The sequence below is a fragment of the Pogoniulus pusillus genome, chromosome 3, assembly GCF_015220805.1.
Source record: "Pogoniulus pusillus isolate bPogPus1 chromosome 3, bPogPus1.pri, whole genome shotgun sequence".
Classification (NCBI taxonomy): domain Eukaryota; kingdom Metazoa; phylum Chordata; class Aves; order Piciformes; family Lybiidae; genus Pogoniulus; species Pogoniulus pusillus.
The window spans coordinates 7,575,351-7,592,556 of NC_087266.1; the positions used below are offsets into that span (position 1 = coordinate 7,575,351).

Consider the following 17,206-nt stretch of genomic DNA (forward strand, 5'->3'; position numbering starts at 1 on the left):
TAGCCTCAGGCTGTGCCAGGGGAAATTTAGGCTGGAGGTGAGGAGAAAGTTCTTCACTGAGAGAGTCATTGGACACTGGAATGGGCTGCCCGGGGAGGTGGTGGAGTCGCCATCCCTGGAGCTGTTCAAGGCAGGATTGGACGTGGCACTTGGTGCCATGGTCTGGCCTTGAGCTCTGTGGTAAAGGGTTGGACTTGATGATCTGTGAGGTCTCTTCCAACCTTGGTGATACTGTGATACCTTTCAGTAGGCCTTTTCATTATTCTATCAGACAACCCTGGGTCACTAACTGTTCAGTACCTACAATCCACGTACCTTTAAGAGTAGCAGAGGAAAAAGTGGACTTTTTTCATTCATAGCTACTGGATCATTGGATGATGCATCATATTTTCTTCCACTTGATTCTCATAAACCACTTCTTGAGGAGGGAGAGTAATTGCTTGAGGAAGAGTTTACTACTGGATGTTTGACCACAATAAAATTTTATAAGCTTTATGATGCATTAAAAAGTAATGTGGGAGGCAAAACTGCTTTGAGTTTCTGTATTGGAAAGGTTGCTCAAAGTCTCTGCCAGTTGTTCCTGTAACTGAAATCTATTGGTGTCCCTGAATATCTTCTGAACAATGAGCTGCAGTAATCATGAGCAATTGGTGCCTGCCTTATTTGCCAATAGGGAATCCACAGGTAGTTTTCAGATAAGGCATCTTCCAACTGAAAAATGAACAGATTTTATTGGAATGATTAGAGAAGTTCAACCATAGGGTAAGAATAATGAGAGGAAAGTGGAGGAATTTATAAGAAACTTGGGAGAAGAATTTGGAAAGAGAAAGTCTCTGTGGTTTTGAGGCATGGTATAAAAAAGCAGCTTTGTATCCAAGGTGAAATAGTAGGAAAAAGTCTTTGGAAGCCACGTTATCCTTTCTGAGCAGCTCTGCCCATAACCTCCCAGTCTCAGCCTTTTCTCTTGCTGCAGGCACCACTCAGCCTCCAGTTTGGCTGAGCCCATGCCAAACCATCAGGGTCTATTTCTAATTCTCACACATTCTGAAATTTATGTTTTGTGGGCTTTTCCCTCCCTTAGTGCTTTCTCCAGACGTTGGAGTGTGCAAGTGCTCTTTTTTTCCACTGTGTTACTTTCCTCTTCGTACCCATTTGTGGTTAAAAGCTGGTCAGTAACCTGGAAATGAAGTCATCAGGATTATTTCAAAGCACAGACTTTCAGAACAAAAGAGAAATGGAATTTGTCCCTTGAGACCTTTCATATATTCCTAGAATTAATGAAGCGTTGGTTGTCTGTTTTCATTACCTTTCTTATTTTATAGGGAAATTTTTGGGGGGGGGAAGATTCATAGAATGATTTAGGTTGGAAGGGACCTCAAAGATCATCCAATTCCAACCCCTTGCCATAGGCAGGGACACCTCCCACTAGAACAGGTTGCTCAAAGTCTCATTCAACCTGGCCTTGAACACCTCCAGGGAAGGAGCATCCACAGTGTCCATGGGCAGCAACCCATTTCAGTGTTTCACCACCCTCATTGTAAAGAACTTCTTCCTAACATTAAGTTAAAACCTCCCTTCTTCCAGTTTAAACCCATTACCCCTCATCCTGTTATTACAAGACCTTGTGAATAGTCCTCCTAAGCCTTCTTATAGGTCCCCTTCAGATACTACAAGGTCTCCTTGAAGCCTTCTCTTCTGCAGGCTGAAGAGCCCCAACTCTTCTAGCCTGTCCTCACAGCAGAGGTGCTCCTGCCCTCTGATCATCTTTGTGGTCCTCCTCTGGACTCACTCCAGCAGATGTTGATTTTGAAAGATGGGGGATGCACGGGGACGCATCTTGCATAGTATCTGCAAGTGGGTTTTGCACTGCTCAGTGTCAAAAATAATGACTTCTGTAGATTTTTTTTGTTTGTTTTTTTTTTCTGAATCAATGGTTTCTTGCCACAAAATATTTCTTGTCTTTAGGGCTTCATTAGGATGTTCAGCATCGGTTACCTGATCCAGTGTTGCCTTCGGATTCCATCCACCTTCCGGCATCTGTTTACAGAACCATCCCGGCTGCTTTCTCTCTTCTACAACAAGGAAAATTTCCAGCTTGGAGCTTTTCTGGGATCTTTTGTCAGTATATACAAAGTAAGCTCATACCATACAGAAATGAGTGATGTGTAGGTTTTATTTCACTTTTCAGAACACAAAGAGCTGCTTAATGTTGCTGTTTGATGCAGTATGGCCAGGGGCAAATTCTATTGCATTGCAGTAATGAAACTGTACATAAGAAAAAACAGGATTCCACTCTCTGTGTTTTTTGGTCATTTCTGAATAAACCCAATGGATTTTGCAGCCTATCTACAGGGAAATTGAGGGGCGGGGGGAAGAATCATAGAATGGTTTAGGTTGGAAGGGACCTCAAAGATCTCCCCCTGTACTCTGCCCTGGTGGGACAGTATGTGGAATACTATGTCCAGTTTTGGGCTACCCAGTTTAAGAGAGACAGGTGATAGGTTGGACTGGATGATCTTGTAGGTCTCTTCCAACCTAGTTGATTCTATGGTTCTATGATTCTGTGATTCTACAAGGATGACTGGGGGCCTTGAGCATCTCCTTTACAAAGAGAGACTGAGAAACCTGGGGTTGGTTAATCTAGAGAAGAGAAAACTGAGAGGAGATCTCATCCATGTGCACAAATATCTGAGGGGTGGGAGTCAAGTGGATGGGGGTAATCTCTTTTCGGTGATGTGCAGTAATAAAACAAGGAGCAATGAGTACAAACTGGAATATAGAAGGTTTACCTCAACATGAGGAGAAACTTCTTTACAGTGAGGGTGACGGAGCACTGGAAGAGGCTGTCCAGAGAGGTTGTGGAGTCTCCTCTGGAGGCTTTCAAAGCCCACCTGGATGCATTCCTATGTGAACTACCCTAGGGGATCCTGGCTTGGCAGGGAGGTTGGACTTAATGATCTCTGAAGGGTCCCTTCCAACCTCTGTAAAGTTCTGTGATTCTATGACCAGAGGAAATGACATCAAGGTGTGCCAAAAAGGTTATCACGCCCTGGAACAGGCTGCCAAGGGAAGTGATGGAGTGGGGATATTTAAAAGTCATGTAGTTGTGGCTTTAGTGACATGGTTTAGTGGTGGACTTGGTAGTGTTAGGCCGATGGTTGGACTCAGTAATCTTAAAGGTCTTTTCCAACCCAAATGCTTCTATATTTCTGTTATTGCTTGTGTACCATAATTAATAAAATTTGGGTTGCATTATTTTTCTTCCAATTAGAAACAAACATTTAAGGAAGCAGAGATTCAAGTCATGCAAAAGATTAGACCACAGTCAACAAAATTAAATGCTGATTGCAGTTTAAACCCAAGGAAATTGAATTATGGACTGCTTTTAAAAATGTGCACCTTGTCCCTAAAAAGGAGTCTAAAAGGCCTTTGTAGGACTGGGGGTGCTGATAGATAGTAGGGTAAAGATGAGGCAGCAGTGTGCCCAGGTGGCCAAGAGATCCAGTGGCATCCTGGCCTGGATCAGGAACAATGTGGCCAGTAGGACAAGGGAGGTTATTCTTCCTCTGTACTCAGCACTGGTGAGGCCACACCTTGAGTGCTGTGTCCAGTTCTGGGCCCCTCAATTCAAGAGAGATGTTGAGGTGCTGGAATGTGTCCAGAGAAGGGCAACAAAGCTGGTGAGGGGCCTGGAACACAGCCCTGTGAGGAGAGGCTGAGGGAGCTGGGCCTGTTTAGCCTGGAGAAGAAAAGGCTCAGGGGTGACCTCATTGCTCTCTACAACTACCTGAAGGGAGGTTGTAGCAGGTAGGGTTGGTCTCTTCTGCCAGGCAACCAGCAACAGAACAAGGGGACACAGTCTCAAGTTGTGCCAGGGGAGGTCTAGGCTGGGTGTTAGGAGGAAGTTCTTCACAGAGAGAGTGATTGGCATTGGAATGGGCTGCCCAGGGAGGTGGTGGAGTCACTGTCCCTGGAGGTGTTGAAGCAAAGCCTGGCTGAGGCACTTAGTGCCATGGTCTGGTTGATTGGACAGGGCTGGGTGATAGATTGGAGTGGATGATCTTGAAGGTCTCTTCCAACCTGGTTGATTCTATGGTTCTATGATTGTAGCAGCCACGGTATTGACGTTTTCTGTTCCTCTTACTGTTAGTTAATGTCACAAACATGGCTTTGCAGAAAATCAGTTGGCTGTGTGCTACGAAGGGGAAATTAATTAATGGGAGATTATATTGTTTCCAAAATTAATATGGGTTGTTAATTTTGATATTCAGAACTCTCAGCACCCCCAATCACTAATTTTAATAATATTTTGCTTCTTACACTGTCATGGAAACATTCTATGGATAATATCTAGATCTATTAATAACCAGCAAAACATATAAGCATTAACTGAACTGGAAGAGAAGATTCCTGTGGTCAAATGCCACTTGCGGTCAGTATACTGCTTGCCCACTAGATGGGCTAAAGGAGCTCTTTCTGCTCTATGGCAGAAGGCAATGGAGAATTACAAAGAGGCTTTTAAGTATCTACTCAAAAATTATTATTACTGACTCCCTGGGGCTAGCCACAGTCCAGACAGTGCCTAAATGCTATCAGAGACCTCTGTCTTCTCAGCCGTTGAGACTTTGATTATTCCCAGGCTTCTGGGGAAAGGAGACAGACAATCTCTGACCTTGTCTCCTTGCTGCTCTGGATGATCTGTGCATGTCCAGGACTAGTCTTAGCAGACTTTCACTTTTTACAGTCTCAAGTTGTGCTGGGGGAAGTCTAGGCTGAATGTTAGGAGGAAGTTGTTGCCAGAGAGAGTGATTGGCATTGGAATGGGCTGCCCAGGGAGGTGGTGGAGTCGCTGTGTCTGGAGGTGTTGAAGAAAAGCCTGGCTGAGGCACTTAGTGCCATGGTCTAGTTGACTGGCTAGGGCTGGGTGCTAGGTTGGCCTGGATGATGTTGGAGGTCTCTTCCAACCTGGTTGATTCTGTGATTCAGGTGCAGGCAGGATGTCATGCAGTGTGCAGTCTCAGCGCGATGTCACGCTGGCCTCGCAGGCTGATCGCATGGAGGCATTCAGAGTCTGTTCCTGGTAAACTCGCAGCAGTGGAGTTTCCAGGCAAGCAATAAGGCAGTATGCAAAGGCATGGCAGGCATGAATAGAATGTCAGAGTGCAGCAGAGCATGTTGTTTACCTATGTATCTCCCTTTATCAATGTGGGCCAAGATTAATTGCCTTTGGACACAGAATAGCCAATCAGGATGGCAGTAAGTCTATGTATCTGAAGGGGGCCTACAAAAAAGTTGGGGGGGACTTTTGGGAATATCGGGTAGTGACAGGACTAGGGGGAATGGAGCAAAGCTGGAGATGGGTAGGTTCAGGCTGGACGTGAGGAGGAAGTTGTTGAGCATGAGAGTGGTGAGAGCCTGGAATGGGCTGCCCAGGGAGGTGGTTGGGGGCCCATTGCTGGAAGTGTTTAAGGCCAGGCTGGCTGAGGCTGTGGCCAGCCTGATCTCGGGTAGGGTGTCCCTGCCCATGGCAGGGGGTTTGGAACTAGATGATCCTTGTGGTCCCTTCCAACTCTGACTGATTCTATGATTCTATGTGTTAGGAAAGAGAAATAGAATCATAGAGTCAGAATCAACCAGGTTGGAAGAGACCTCCAAGATCATCCAGTCCAACCTAGCACCCAGCCCTAGCCAGTCATCTAGACCATGGCACTAAGTGCCTCAGCCAGGCTTTGCTTGAACACCTCCAGGGACGGTGATATTATTATGAGTCAAAGGAGTTCACCAGGTTGCAGGGTCTTCAGGGCCAGCAGGCTTGAGACACAGCAAGTTATATATGTGTCCTGTTACTTGAAGGTGCTGGACTTTGGCATAATGTAGGAACATCCCCATAGTTGTCACCAGCTGTTTTCTTCCCAGTCACATTCCATGCAGGGTACATATGTTTAAGTAGCCTTAAATGACATGAAATGTAAAAGTAAGGTAAATAGAGTTCATTTTGAGGACCAGGATCTTGTCCTTCAGAGGCACATTTGCTTCCTTCTAGGCTGATCTGAAGCAGGACAGATTGGATTATCATTGAGGGTTAGAGAATAACTAGGTCTAACTCTGCTTTCTGTTCTACTACAGGGCACAAGCTGCTTCCTGCGTTGGGTACGAAACCTAGATGATGAGCTTCATGCACTTGTAGCTGGTGAGTCCATGACAAGAAGCTTATATTGCCTCTCTTGGGACACTGCAGATATTTTTCTTGTTTGTCCTTCTGTTCCCTTTTCAGACTTCTGTGGTGAAAATAGGACTGTATATATCAAGACAGTGACAGTGGTATTTCAGGTAGCTTCAAATAAAGAGACACAATTAAAACTGTAGGGCAAATTCCATCAAATGGTGTGAGTTTTACCATCAACTTTAGAGACAACAATTATTGTCTGTACAGATGTGAATTTGTCTTTTGCTTTCCAACTGTGAAGATGCAGGGTTCAGCTACTAACTCTTCCATAGTGGCAGAACACACATTTGTAAGGGTGGGCTCCACAGGTTCCATAGAAGGACTCTTTTGCCATGACATTTGCGTGATGTTGCACCTATCACATATTGGAACTCAGAGCTCTCTCTTCCTTCTGGGATGAGAGAGGAAGTTTGATGCTGTGCTCCTAAGCACTAGATTTACAGATTTATTTCAGTGTTTCAAAACTCTCTTTTGTAACGATACAATCTTTGCTGGGCAGCACAGGAACATCTCTGAACTCGGTTGCAGCAACAGAAAGCACAATTTAGGCAGTGTCTGTTAGCTGACAGACTGCAACAGCGGCAGTAAATCACAACCTTAACACTTTTCATTTTCTAATTGTTACAGGGTGCCTAGCAGGAATTTCCATGATGTTTTACAAAAGTACCACTATCTCTATGTATCTGGCATCCAAATTAGTAGAGGTAAGACATTATCCTTATGACAGAGTTTGTAAGCAAGAAAAAGAACTTCACAGGCTTTGTCAGGCACTTCCCGTACAACGCCAAGTCGTGCAGTGGTGGAGTGTTTCAGTGTGAGTGTGCCAAGAGGCAGTGCTGTTCTGTGGTCTCATTTCTTTCTTATTTTCTTTTCTGTAACTGATTTTGAAAGCCCTTTATCCACCGTTTTCCATGTGTATTTCCATGATTATTTTGTTTTTAATCTCCTGATAGCTCTTTGCTTTGCAGCTTTTGCAGTTTTCACATCTGAAAATTCCAAGAATGTCTATTTTGCCAGAAACATAAATCAGAACTAGTCCTTAATTGCAGATTTATTGCCAAAAGCTACAGCTTAACTTCCTGCCTTTGTTCCCTAATTTTGGTGTTCAACAGGCTAAGACAACTCAGAATAGCTTAGGGTTTAGTCTATAGCTGGAATTTTTTTGTCAGTGTACTTCAGCTGATTGGATTCCCAGCTTTGCAGTGAACTTCATTCTAATTACTGTTTTCCAGGCTTGAAATATTTCTATCAACTTGTTAAAATTAGGAGCTCAGGTTAGAAAAAAATACTGAATTTGGGTATATTGCTTTTACTTTGCTAACCAGCAAAGTTTGATTTCTTACTGTGATTTTTCCACCGAACTGGGGCTTGGTTATGGTTATTTCCCCACTGAGTAAGCTGAGAGGATTCTCTTACAGTGCATCATCCCCAAATCACAAAGCAGGCTTGCAGACCTCGAGGGCCTCCTTCCCTGGTGATGTTTATCTGTGTCCACTACCACAGCAGAATCCATTTCAAAGAATATAAAGAGAAGGAATTTTTTAACGCATAAAATTAAATGTACAAAGGGAGTCACAGAATCAACCAAGTCGGAAGAAACACACAGAATCACAGAATCAACCAGGTTGGAAGAGACCTCCAAGATCATCCAGTCCAACCTAGCACCCAGCCCTAGCCAGTCAACTAGACCATGGCACTAAGTGCCTCAGCCAGGCTTTGCTTGAACACCTCCAGGGACGGTGCCTCCACCACCTCCCTGGGCAGCCCATTCCAATGCCAATCACTCTCTCTGCCAACAACTTCCTCCTAACATCCAGTCTATACTTCCCCCATCACAACTTGAGACTGTGTCCCCTTGTTCTGTTGCTGGTTGTCTGGCAGAAGAGACCAACCCCACCTGGCTACAGCCTCCCTTCAGATAGTTGTAGACAGCACTGAGGTCACCCCTGAGCCTCCTCTTCTCCAGGCTGCACACCCCCAGCTCCCTCAGCCTCTCCTCGTAGGATTTGTGTTCCAGGCCTTTCACCAGCTTTGTTGTCCTTTTTTGGACACATTCCAGCACCTCCCAGATCATCCAGTCCAACCTATCCCCCAGCCCTATCCAGTCAACTAGACCATGGCACTAAGTTATACTCCGTTTACTCTCGCTGCTTGCAATGCTAGATCAAGCTCTGAATGTGTTTATACAACACATATTGGTTGTATAAAATCTGAGTTACCCATATTGGCCAAGCCCACTAGTTGATAAAAAAAAATACAATATTAGCTTGCATTGGCTTGCACTGCTGATATTTTTTTTCTGGACTTTGAGACATTGTGGCTGCAAAGAAAGAAGAAAAGTGCTGTGTGTTCTTTCCTCTCTCTCTCTCTCTCTTTAACTGCTTTTATCATCTTACGCAAGCCAAGGGTAACTGACCAAAGAGGCGTGTACTGCTTTGGAAGGTCAAGCTGTGCTCAGGAAAATAAACTTGACATGTTTTCTCAGAAAGGAAAGTATGTGATTTCAAGCTGTTTAAGAACAGTGAATATTCACTTTGTTGGAATAGTTACTGCATTGTTCTTTTGCCTTTTTTTAAATGAAGGATTTTACGTAGCAAACTTTGCCTTGCCTTTTTGTTTTTGTCTTTAAGTTCTATACTACCTTCTCACACCCAGGTTTTTCTCAGGTCCTGGTTTATACATTGATAGGCTTTTCTTCTGTTCATCATTTCTGTAAGCTGTCTCCCAGTCACATATGTGGAGGTACACAGAAATATATGAGCATATGTTAGTAATATTGATATATTACTTAAAAGTTAAAGCAATAAAAAGCTATGTCATTCATTTTGGTTCATTTAGCATTTCTTGTTTATTTTTATAGACTATATATTTCAAAGGCATTGAAGCAGGGAAGGTTCCCTATTTTCCTCATGCAGACAGCATCATCTATGCCATTTCTACAGCAATATGCTTTCAGGCAGTAAGTATATTCCCTCCTAACAGAGCATGAAATTCTTTCCGTTTGAGTCAAATGTTGAATGGAATGGAAAAGAGTGAAGCAGAATGGAGAAGGTTTTGTGTTATAGTGATTCCAGCAAGGTACTGTGAATCATAGAATCATAGAATCAGTCAGGGTTAGAAGGGACCACAAGGATCATCTAGTTCCAACCCCACTGCCCACACCCTACCCTAGATCAGGCTGGCCACAGCCTCATCCAGCCTGACCTTAAACACCTCCAGGGATGGGGCCTCAACCACCTCCCTGGGCAACCCATTGCAGGCTCTCACCACTCTGTGGTGAAGAACTTCCTCCTCACGTCCACTCTGAATCTCCTCACCTTCAGCTTTGCTCCATTCCCTTTTGTCCTGTCACTCCCTGATAGCCTAAAAAGTCCTCCCCAGCTTTTTTGTAGGCCCCCTTCAGATACTGGAAGGCCACAAGAAGGTCACCTCAGAACCTCCTCTTCTCTGGACTGAACAGCCCCAACTCTTTCAGTCTGTCCTCATAAGAGGGGTGCTCCAGGCCTCTGATCATCCTCGTGGCTTTTCTGGATATGCTTCAGCATCTCCACATCCTTCTTGTACTAGGGGCTCCAGAACTGGATGCAGTACTCCAGGTGGGGTCTCACCAGAGCAGAGTAGAGGGGAAGAGTCACCTCCGTCCACCTGCTGGAGGTGAATCAGGGCTCCTGCATCCTGCTTTTGAGTGTCACAGTGGGAAAGTCATTACTAGGACTCAAATTCCTCATATGCTTATAGCTAAATACCTTATACAAAATAATGAGTTCTTTGGAAGAGATCTCAAAAGGGATTGCATGAGAAGATGAACATAACTGTGTAGACTTTCATGAGCATGTGTCCAGACTGTTCCTCTGTGATATTTTATGCTTTTTAAAATCAACTAGTAGTTTTTACTTTCAGCTAACTTGAGTTCACATTGCCTATTCGAAAGCATCTGCAAAAACTAGGAAGAGAATCTGAGCTTTTATGTTTGAAACAAGCTGTACCTACCATCCTGTGCACTTTGCAAGTCAATTTACATGCCTTCACCCTCACTCCTTTTACTGTTCTTCTACATCTCTCTACTGCATCCTTCTTCTGAAACATCCCACTAAGTATTTTCTGGATATTTATAACTATCACAGTATCATCATCAGGGTTGGAAGAGACCTCACAGATCATCAAGTCCAACCCTTTACCACAGAGCTCAAGGCTAGACCATGGCACCAAGTGCCACGTCCAATCCTGCCTTGAACTGCCCCAGGGACGGCGACTCCACCACCTCCCCGGGCAGCCCATTCCAGTGTCCAATGACTCTCTCAGTGAAGAACTTTCTCCTCACCTCCAGCCTAAATCTCCCCTGGTGCAGCCTGAGGCTGTGTCCTCGTGTTCTGGTGCTGGCCACCTGAGAGAAGAGAGCAACCTCCTCCTGGCTACAACCACCCCTCAGGTAGTTGTAGACAGCAATAATGTCACCCCTGAGCCTCCTCTTCTCCAGGCTAACCAATCCCAGCTCCCTCAGCCTCTCCTCGTAGGGCTGTGCTCAAGGCCTCTCCCCAGCCTCGTTGCCCTTCTCTGGACACGCTCAAGCATCTCAATGTCCCTCCTAAACTGGGGGGCCCAGAACTGAACACAGTACTCAAGGTGTGGTCTAACCAGTGCAGAGTACAGGGGCAGAATGACCTCCCTGCTCCTGCTGACCACACCATTCCTGATGCAGGCCAGGATGCCACTGGCTCTCTTGGCCACCTGGGCACACTGCTGGCTCATGTTCAGGCGGGTATCAATCAGCACCCCCAGATCCCTCTCTGTCTGGCTGCTCTCCAGCCACTCCGACCCCAGCCTGTATCTCTGCATGGGGTTGTTGTGGCCAAAGTGCAGCACCCTGCACTTGGAGCTATTGAACCCCATCCCATTGGACTCTGCCCATCTGTCCAGGTGGTCAAGGTCCTGCTGCAGAGCCCTTCTGCCCTCCAACCCAGCCACGTCTGCCCCCAGCTTAGCGTCATTTGCAAACTTGCTGATGACTGACTCCATGCCCTCATCCAGATCATCTATGAAGATGTTAAAGAGGATGGGGCCCAGCACTGACCCCTGAGGGACACCACTAGTCACTGGCTGCCAGCTGGATGTGGCACCATTCACCACCACTCTCTGGGTCCAGCCCTCCAGCCAGTTCCTAACCCAGCACAGAGCATTGCCATCCAAAACTATATGAGGTTTTCTTACCCCTCAACAAAGAGACTGGAAAATAACCTTAAAATAGTCTTTTACTGTTTTGTGCTTAGCAGGACAGTCCTACTTCTGCTCATTGCTCCCATACATCTGGGAGTATCTCTCATTCTAGTATTAGCGTCAATGTGAACTGGTATTTTAGAGCTTGAGATGTGCCTGGAGATCTGCAGCATTGAAATCTCCAAATTACTGTTGGCAAAGACCACTGAATGAAGCTAACAGAAATAAAGTTCATATGAGAAAAGAGGAAGGGTTTTTCATTATTTGCTAACTGGAAAAAGAATTCAAGACTAGAGATAAATTGCTAGGTTTAGAAGGGGAAGAAAAAAGTGGAAAAGCAACCTGTGCTGATATGTTTGTTACTTACTATATTCATAAGTGACCTGGAAAAGTAAGGAAATAGAGAGAAGGCAAGGATTTTGGTTGTATAAGATTACTTAGGAGATGTAAGATGAAATATAAGGCTGACTGACTACAAAAAATGGTAGATCACAAAATACAGCGAGTGGAGGATAAAATAGCAGGTAAATTTGGCAGCCACACATGCAGAATCGTGTATGCAGAAATAATTAGGTTATTGTTGCTTTGTCTGAAATGACATCTAAGTTAATTGCTACCACTTTTGAAAGAGAGTCCTCTGGGAATATCACATCGTGCTGGTGGTGATCATACAGAGCATGGAATTCAGCTGTGAGGGGTTGGTCTGCTGGCAGTGCTGGACCTTGGCACACAGCTGCTTTGGTTCATGAATCATGAGCTAATTCTTTTAAATACTAAAATACCTCTATGTTTCTTTCCATAACTATCCTTTGAGTGGTTTTGGCATTGTAATGTAACAGGTGAAGCTTTTGCCTGTTGCTCTCTCCTGGCTCTGACAGAATGATTTCCTTGCAGGCTGTCATGGAAGTTCAGAACTTGAGGCCATCATACTGGAAATTTCTTTTACGACTAACAAGTGGCAGGTATGTAACCAGGGCTATGCTATGGCTTGTCTAAACACATCACTGATCACATTCACCTTTCCATGTCATTAGCTGTCAACAGCAGAGCAGTAGCAGTACACACAGGCTAATCTCCTGAGTATTTACTTTGTTTTTCAAATGGTTTCCCGTCCACTCGAAGCTCTTTGCTGCAGAAGGGACACCAATAGGTTTAGTCTAGTGACAAAAGCAAAAATTTCAGTTTCACTAAGACAGTTTAGCAGGTGAATGTTTTACTTGAAAGCATTTTTATACTTAGAGGGTGAAATGCTTTCAGTTTTCAGTGGAATATGAAGAATCTGGTGAACAACTAAACAGATTGAAGGAATTGCTGTCTACAACTACCTAAAGGGAGGCTGTAGCCAGATGGGGGTCATAGAATCATAGAATCAACCAGGTTGGAAGAGACCTCCAAGATCATCCAGTCCAACCTAGCACCCAGCCCTAGCCAGTCAACTAGACCGTGGCACTAAGTGTCTCAGCCAGGCTTTGCTTGAACACCTCCAGGGACGGTGCCTTCTGCCAGACAACCAGCCACAGAACAAGGGGACACAGTCTCAAGTTGTACTGGGGGAGGTATAGGTTGGATGTTAGGAGGAAGTTCTTGCCAGAGAGTGACTTGCCATTGGAATGGGCTGCCCAGGGAGGTGGTGGAGGCACCGTCCCTGGAGGTGTTGAAGCAAAGCCTGGCTGAGGCACTTAGTGCCATGGTCTGGTTGACTGCTGAGGGCTGGGTGTAGGTTAGACTGGATGATCTTGGTGGTCTCTTCCAACCTGGTTGATTCCATGATTCTAAATTGCTTGCTGTGTGCATTGATCCACTGCATGGTATTACTGCACATTTAGAAGCATTACTACAAATATTAGAGTACTTCCTAAGAATGCCTTCAAGTTGTAAGAGTTTTTTTTATCAGAGGTCATTTCATCTGGGACAGGAATTATTTTTCTTGTAAAGCCAGTGAAAGATTTTCACTGATTATAACCATAAATATCCACTGTAGTATGATTTAGTGACGTGTGCACTATATTGATGCAGCACATGGCAGAAATGAGGCATCCAAATCTTTATGTGGGATGAGATTGTAAAAGGTAATGTCCCTTGTGACAGTGAGCTATCCAGAGTGTAAAAACAGAAGTGTAATCAGAGGGCAGACCCTGGAACAAATTGAACCTACACTCCCCATGGCACAGTACACTCTTAGCTGGACACGAGGTGACTGAATACATTGCTGGACATAGTGGGAAGCTTTCCTTGAGATGCCTGGAGGCAGTCTGCAGGCAACCTCTGAGGCTGTACAAACATGATATGGGGGATGATGTCACTCCAGATGTCCAGTTTTGGCTGCATTTTTCCCTCTTGTGCTAATCCTGAGATTGCTTTAGTTGAAAGAAAGGAGGGAAGAGGAATCCTTTTCTGCTCATTTATTTTATCTGAAGTAAATCTCTGTACCAGTAATTTTGACACTTTCTCCATAAAGGCAGATTCTTGACATTTCACAAGTCTTTCACTCAACAATTTTCAAGACTAAAGATGTGGAAATAAATTGTAACACCTATAAAATTCTTATTCACACTTGGGCAGGCATGGCCAGGGCTTATGAAGCTGGGGTGAGAAAAAGAGAGTAGTATATCTTGGTTTGGCTTTTTTTAGTGAAGGTAAAAGTAGGGCACTCTCTCCTTTTCCCTTTCCCCCAGCTTGTGCTATATAAAGTGTATCTACACAAAGCACTATTAATCAGCTTTGTCAATTATTTACTTTTAAAATGCTTCATTGCAGAATTAAAAACTTGTAATCTCTAAACAGTGCAGGCTGAAGTCTGTACATCAAAGATTTCAGCAGTCTTTCATGACTAGTAATGTTATAAATATAGAAACATAGAAACATAGAATCAGCCAGGTTGGAAGAGGCCTCCAAGATCATCCAGTCCAACCTAGCACCCAGCCCTAGCCAGTCAACTAGACCATGGCACTAAGTGCCTCAGCCAGGCTTTTCTCGAACACCTCCAGGGACGGTGCCTCCACCACCTCCCTGGGCAGCCCATTCCAATGCCAATCACTCTCTCTGCCAACAACTTCCTCCTAACATCCAGCCTGTACCTACCCCGGCACAACTTGAGACTGTGTCCCCTTGTTCTGTTGCTGGTTGCCTGGCAGAAGAGACCAACCCCCACCTGGCTACAATCTCCCTTCAGATAGTTGTAGACAGCAATGAGGTCACCCCTGAGCCTCCTCTTCTCTAGGCTAAACACCCCCAGCTCACTCAGCCTCTCCTCACAGGGCTGTGTTCCAGGACTCTCACCAGCTTTGTCACCCTTCTCAGGACACCTTCCAGCACCTCAACAACTCTTTTGAATTAAGGGCCCAGAACTGGACACAGCACTCAAGGTGTGGCCTGACCAGTGCTGAGTACAGGGGAAGAATAACCTCCCTTGTCCTACTGGCCACACTGTTCCTGATGCAGGCCAGGATGCCATTGGCTCTCTTGGCCACCTGGGCACACTGCTGGCTCATCTTCAGCTTACTATCTATCAGTACCCCCAGGTCCCTTTGTGCCTTGCTGCTCTCCAGCCACTCTGTCCCCAGCCTGTAGTGCTGCTTGGGGTTGTTGTGGCCAAAGTGCAGAGCCCTGCACTTGGCCTTGTTCAGTCTCATCCCATTGGCCTCTGCCCACCCATCCAGCCTGTCCAGGTCCCTCTGCAGGGCTCTCCTACCTTCCAACAGATCCACACCTGCTCCTAGCTTGGTGTCATCTGCAAACTTACTGATGCTGGACTCAATCCCCTCGTCCAGATCATCAGTAAAGATGTTGAGCAGGACTGGGCCCAGCACTGATCTTTGGGGAAACCACTAGTGCCAGCTGCCAACTGGATGTGGCACCATTCACCACCACTCTATGGGCTCAGCCATCCAGCTAGTTCCTGACCCAGCACAGAGTGAATCATAGAATGGTTTGGATTGGAAGGGACCTTAAAGATCACCTAGTTCCAACCCCTTCTCACAGGCAGGGACACTTTCCAGAGGACTAGGTTGCACAAGGACTTGTCCAACCTGGTCTTGAAATCATTCAGGGAAGGTGGAATCCGCTTCCCTGGGCAACCTACTCCAGTGTCTCACCACTCTAAAGAATCTTTTTCTAATATCCAGTCTCAGTCTACTGTCTTGCAGCTTCAGTCCTATCATTTCCTGCTTGTCCTCTCACTAGGACAGTCCTACTTACTTATCCCTTGTAAAAAGTCTCTCTCCAGCTTTCTCTAAGACCCCTTCAGATGTGGAAGGCTGCTATAAGGTCTGTTTTCAAAAGTAGATGGATAATCTGTTGACTCTCTCCTCTCTCTTCTTTTTCAGGTTTGCTCTCATGAACAGGAAAGTTTTAGACGTATTTGGCACCGAAGCATCTAAGAACTTCAAGGATTTCACACCTAAGCTTGACCCAAGATACACTGTTGTACCACCAGATCTACCACTGGAGCTGTCCTGAGAACAGCAGTAAATCCTGTCCTTGAATGTGATTGGCATTTTGTCACATAAAATTAATTAACAGTCTTATATAAGGAGGAGGCTTTGGGCTCCACTTCAGTATTATTTCAATGAGAAATGCTTTTTTACCAATCAAAAGTACTGACAGTTTGCAGGAAAGTGTGGCTTAGTGATTAAGCCCCTGCTGCACACAGAAAATATTTCTGGGTTTCTGTAGTTGGTTGACAGTGTGGTAGATTCCTGAACAAATTAAACCAATGAGTAATATATTTAGAGAAGAGAAGTAAAACATAAAGATGCATCATCATTTCCTAAATTCTGTAGTTCATACCAATAGTATATTTCTTGGTAAAAAAAAGTATTCTTTATTTTACAAAGGAAGACATTTGGCAATAGTACAGGTCCACAGATTGACATGATTATTGCAGCCAGGTGAAATTGCCTCCTGGGCTTTCTAAATCGTCACTGATTTCTCTCCAAACAGCCACTGCCCACTCGTTACGTGAAATGACAGCTATGGCTGCAAAATAAGGCATTCCTTAGGAAAAGAAAATGCATATCAATTGAGAAATCACATTCCAGGACTGTAAATCCCACTGGCAATACAGATAACAGGCTAGGAAAATAAGGCAGCAGTACCAGTGCCTACTGCGCCGCGAGGAGCCGCGGGGTGTGGCGGCCAATATCTGCCAAGTGGAAAATGACGAAACCAGCAGAGGAAGGAATGAAACCTTCCAGCCTCTCAGATGGTGCTGGAAAGAGCAGACAGTTACAAAAATAAAAAAGCCAAGAACAAAACAAGAAGAAGAAGAAAAAAAAGACCCCACCCCCCCCCGCTAAATATACTGAAGTTAAATGTTTATTTTTCAAGGGCTTGACATTGTCGCTTTAGATGGCAGTGAGTTGTTTGTCAAGCTGCAATGCCAGCCAATATTTCCAGCATCCTTTACAAGAGAACTCATCCTGAGGTTAGGCTGTTACCAGAAAGTGGTTTTGACTATCATATTAATAGGTCTTTTTTCCCTTCTACTCCATGAAGAGTGGTTTTCCCTCGGCCCATCCGCTGGCCACAACTGGGACAGCTACATTCAGTTTAAATGTGGCTCTCGATGCAAACAACTGCTGCACAAATCCCATCTCAGTTTTACCCAGTGTGTTTCTACAGATACAGACTTTGTGATCTAAGTGAGACCTTGACATGCTAATTGGTTGGTTGGTTGGTTTTTCTTTTGCTCTAGAGGGCTTTTTTTTTTAACATTAGAATCCGTTCAGATGATGCCGAATGGTGTTTGTTACCCCACAACTTAAT

At 44.9% G+C, this 17,206-nt stretch overlaps 1 protein-coding gene across 5 annotated transcripts in view; it reads left to right on the top strand.

Moving 5' to 3' along the window:
* Positions 1-16,716, top strand: part of TMEM135 (transmembrane protein 135) — a 217,105-nt gene extending 200,389 nt beyond the window's left edge. For all 5 annotated transcript variants that reach the window (XM_064169637.1, XM_064169659.1, XM_064169648.1 and 2 more), the window contains 6 exons: positions 1,966-2,133; positions 6,127-6,190; positions 6,854-6,930; positions 9,087-9,185; positions 12,335-12,402; positions 15,766-16,716. In XM_064169637.1, coding sequence (XP_064025707.1) covers positions 1,966-2,133; positions 6,127-6,190; positions 6,854-6,930; positions 9,087-9,185; positions 12,335-12,402; positions 15,766-15,898 — 609 coding nt within the window. In that variant the 3' untranslated portion in view covers positions 15,899-16,716. The remainder of the gene's footprint in view (positions 1-1,965; positions 2,134-6,126; positions 6,191-6,853; positions 6,931-9,086; positions 9,186-12,334; positions 12,403-15,765) is intronic.
* The last annotated feature ends 490 nt before the right edge of the window (positions 16,717-17,206 follow it).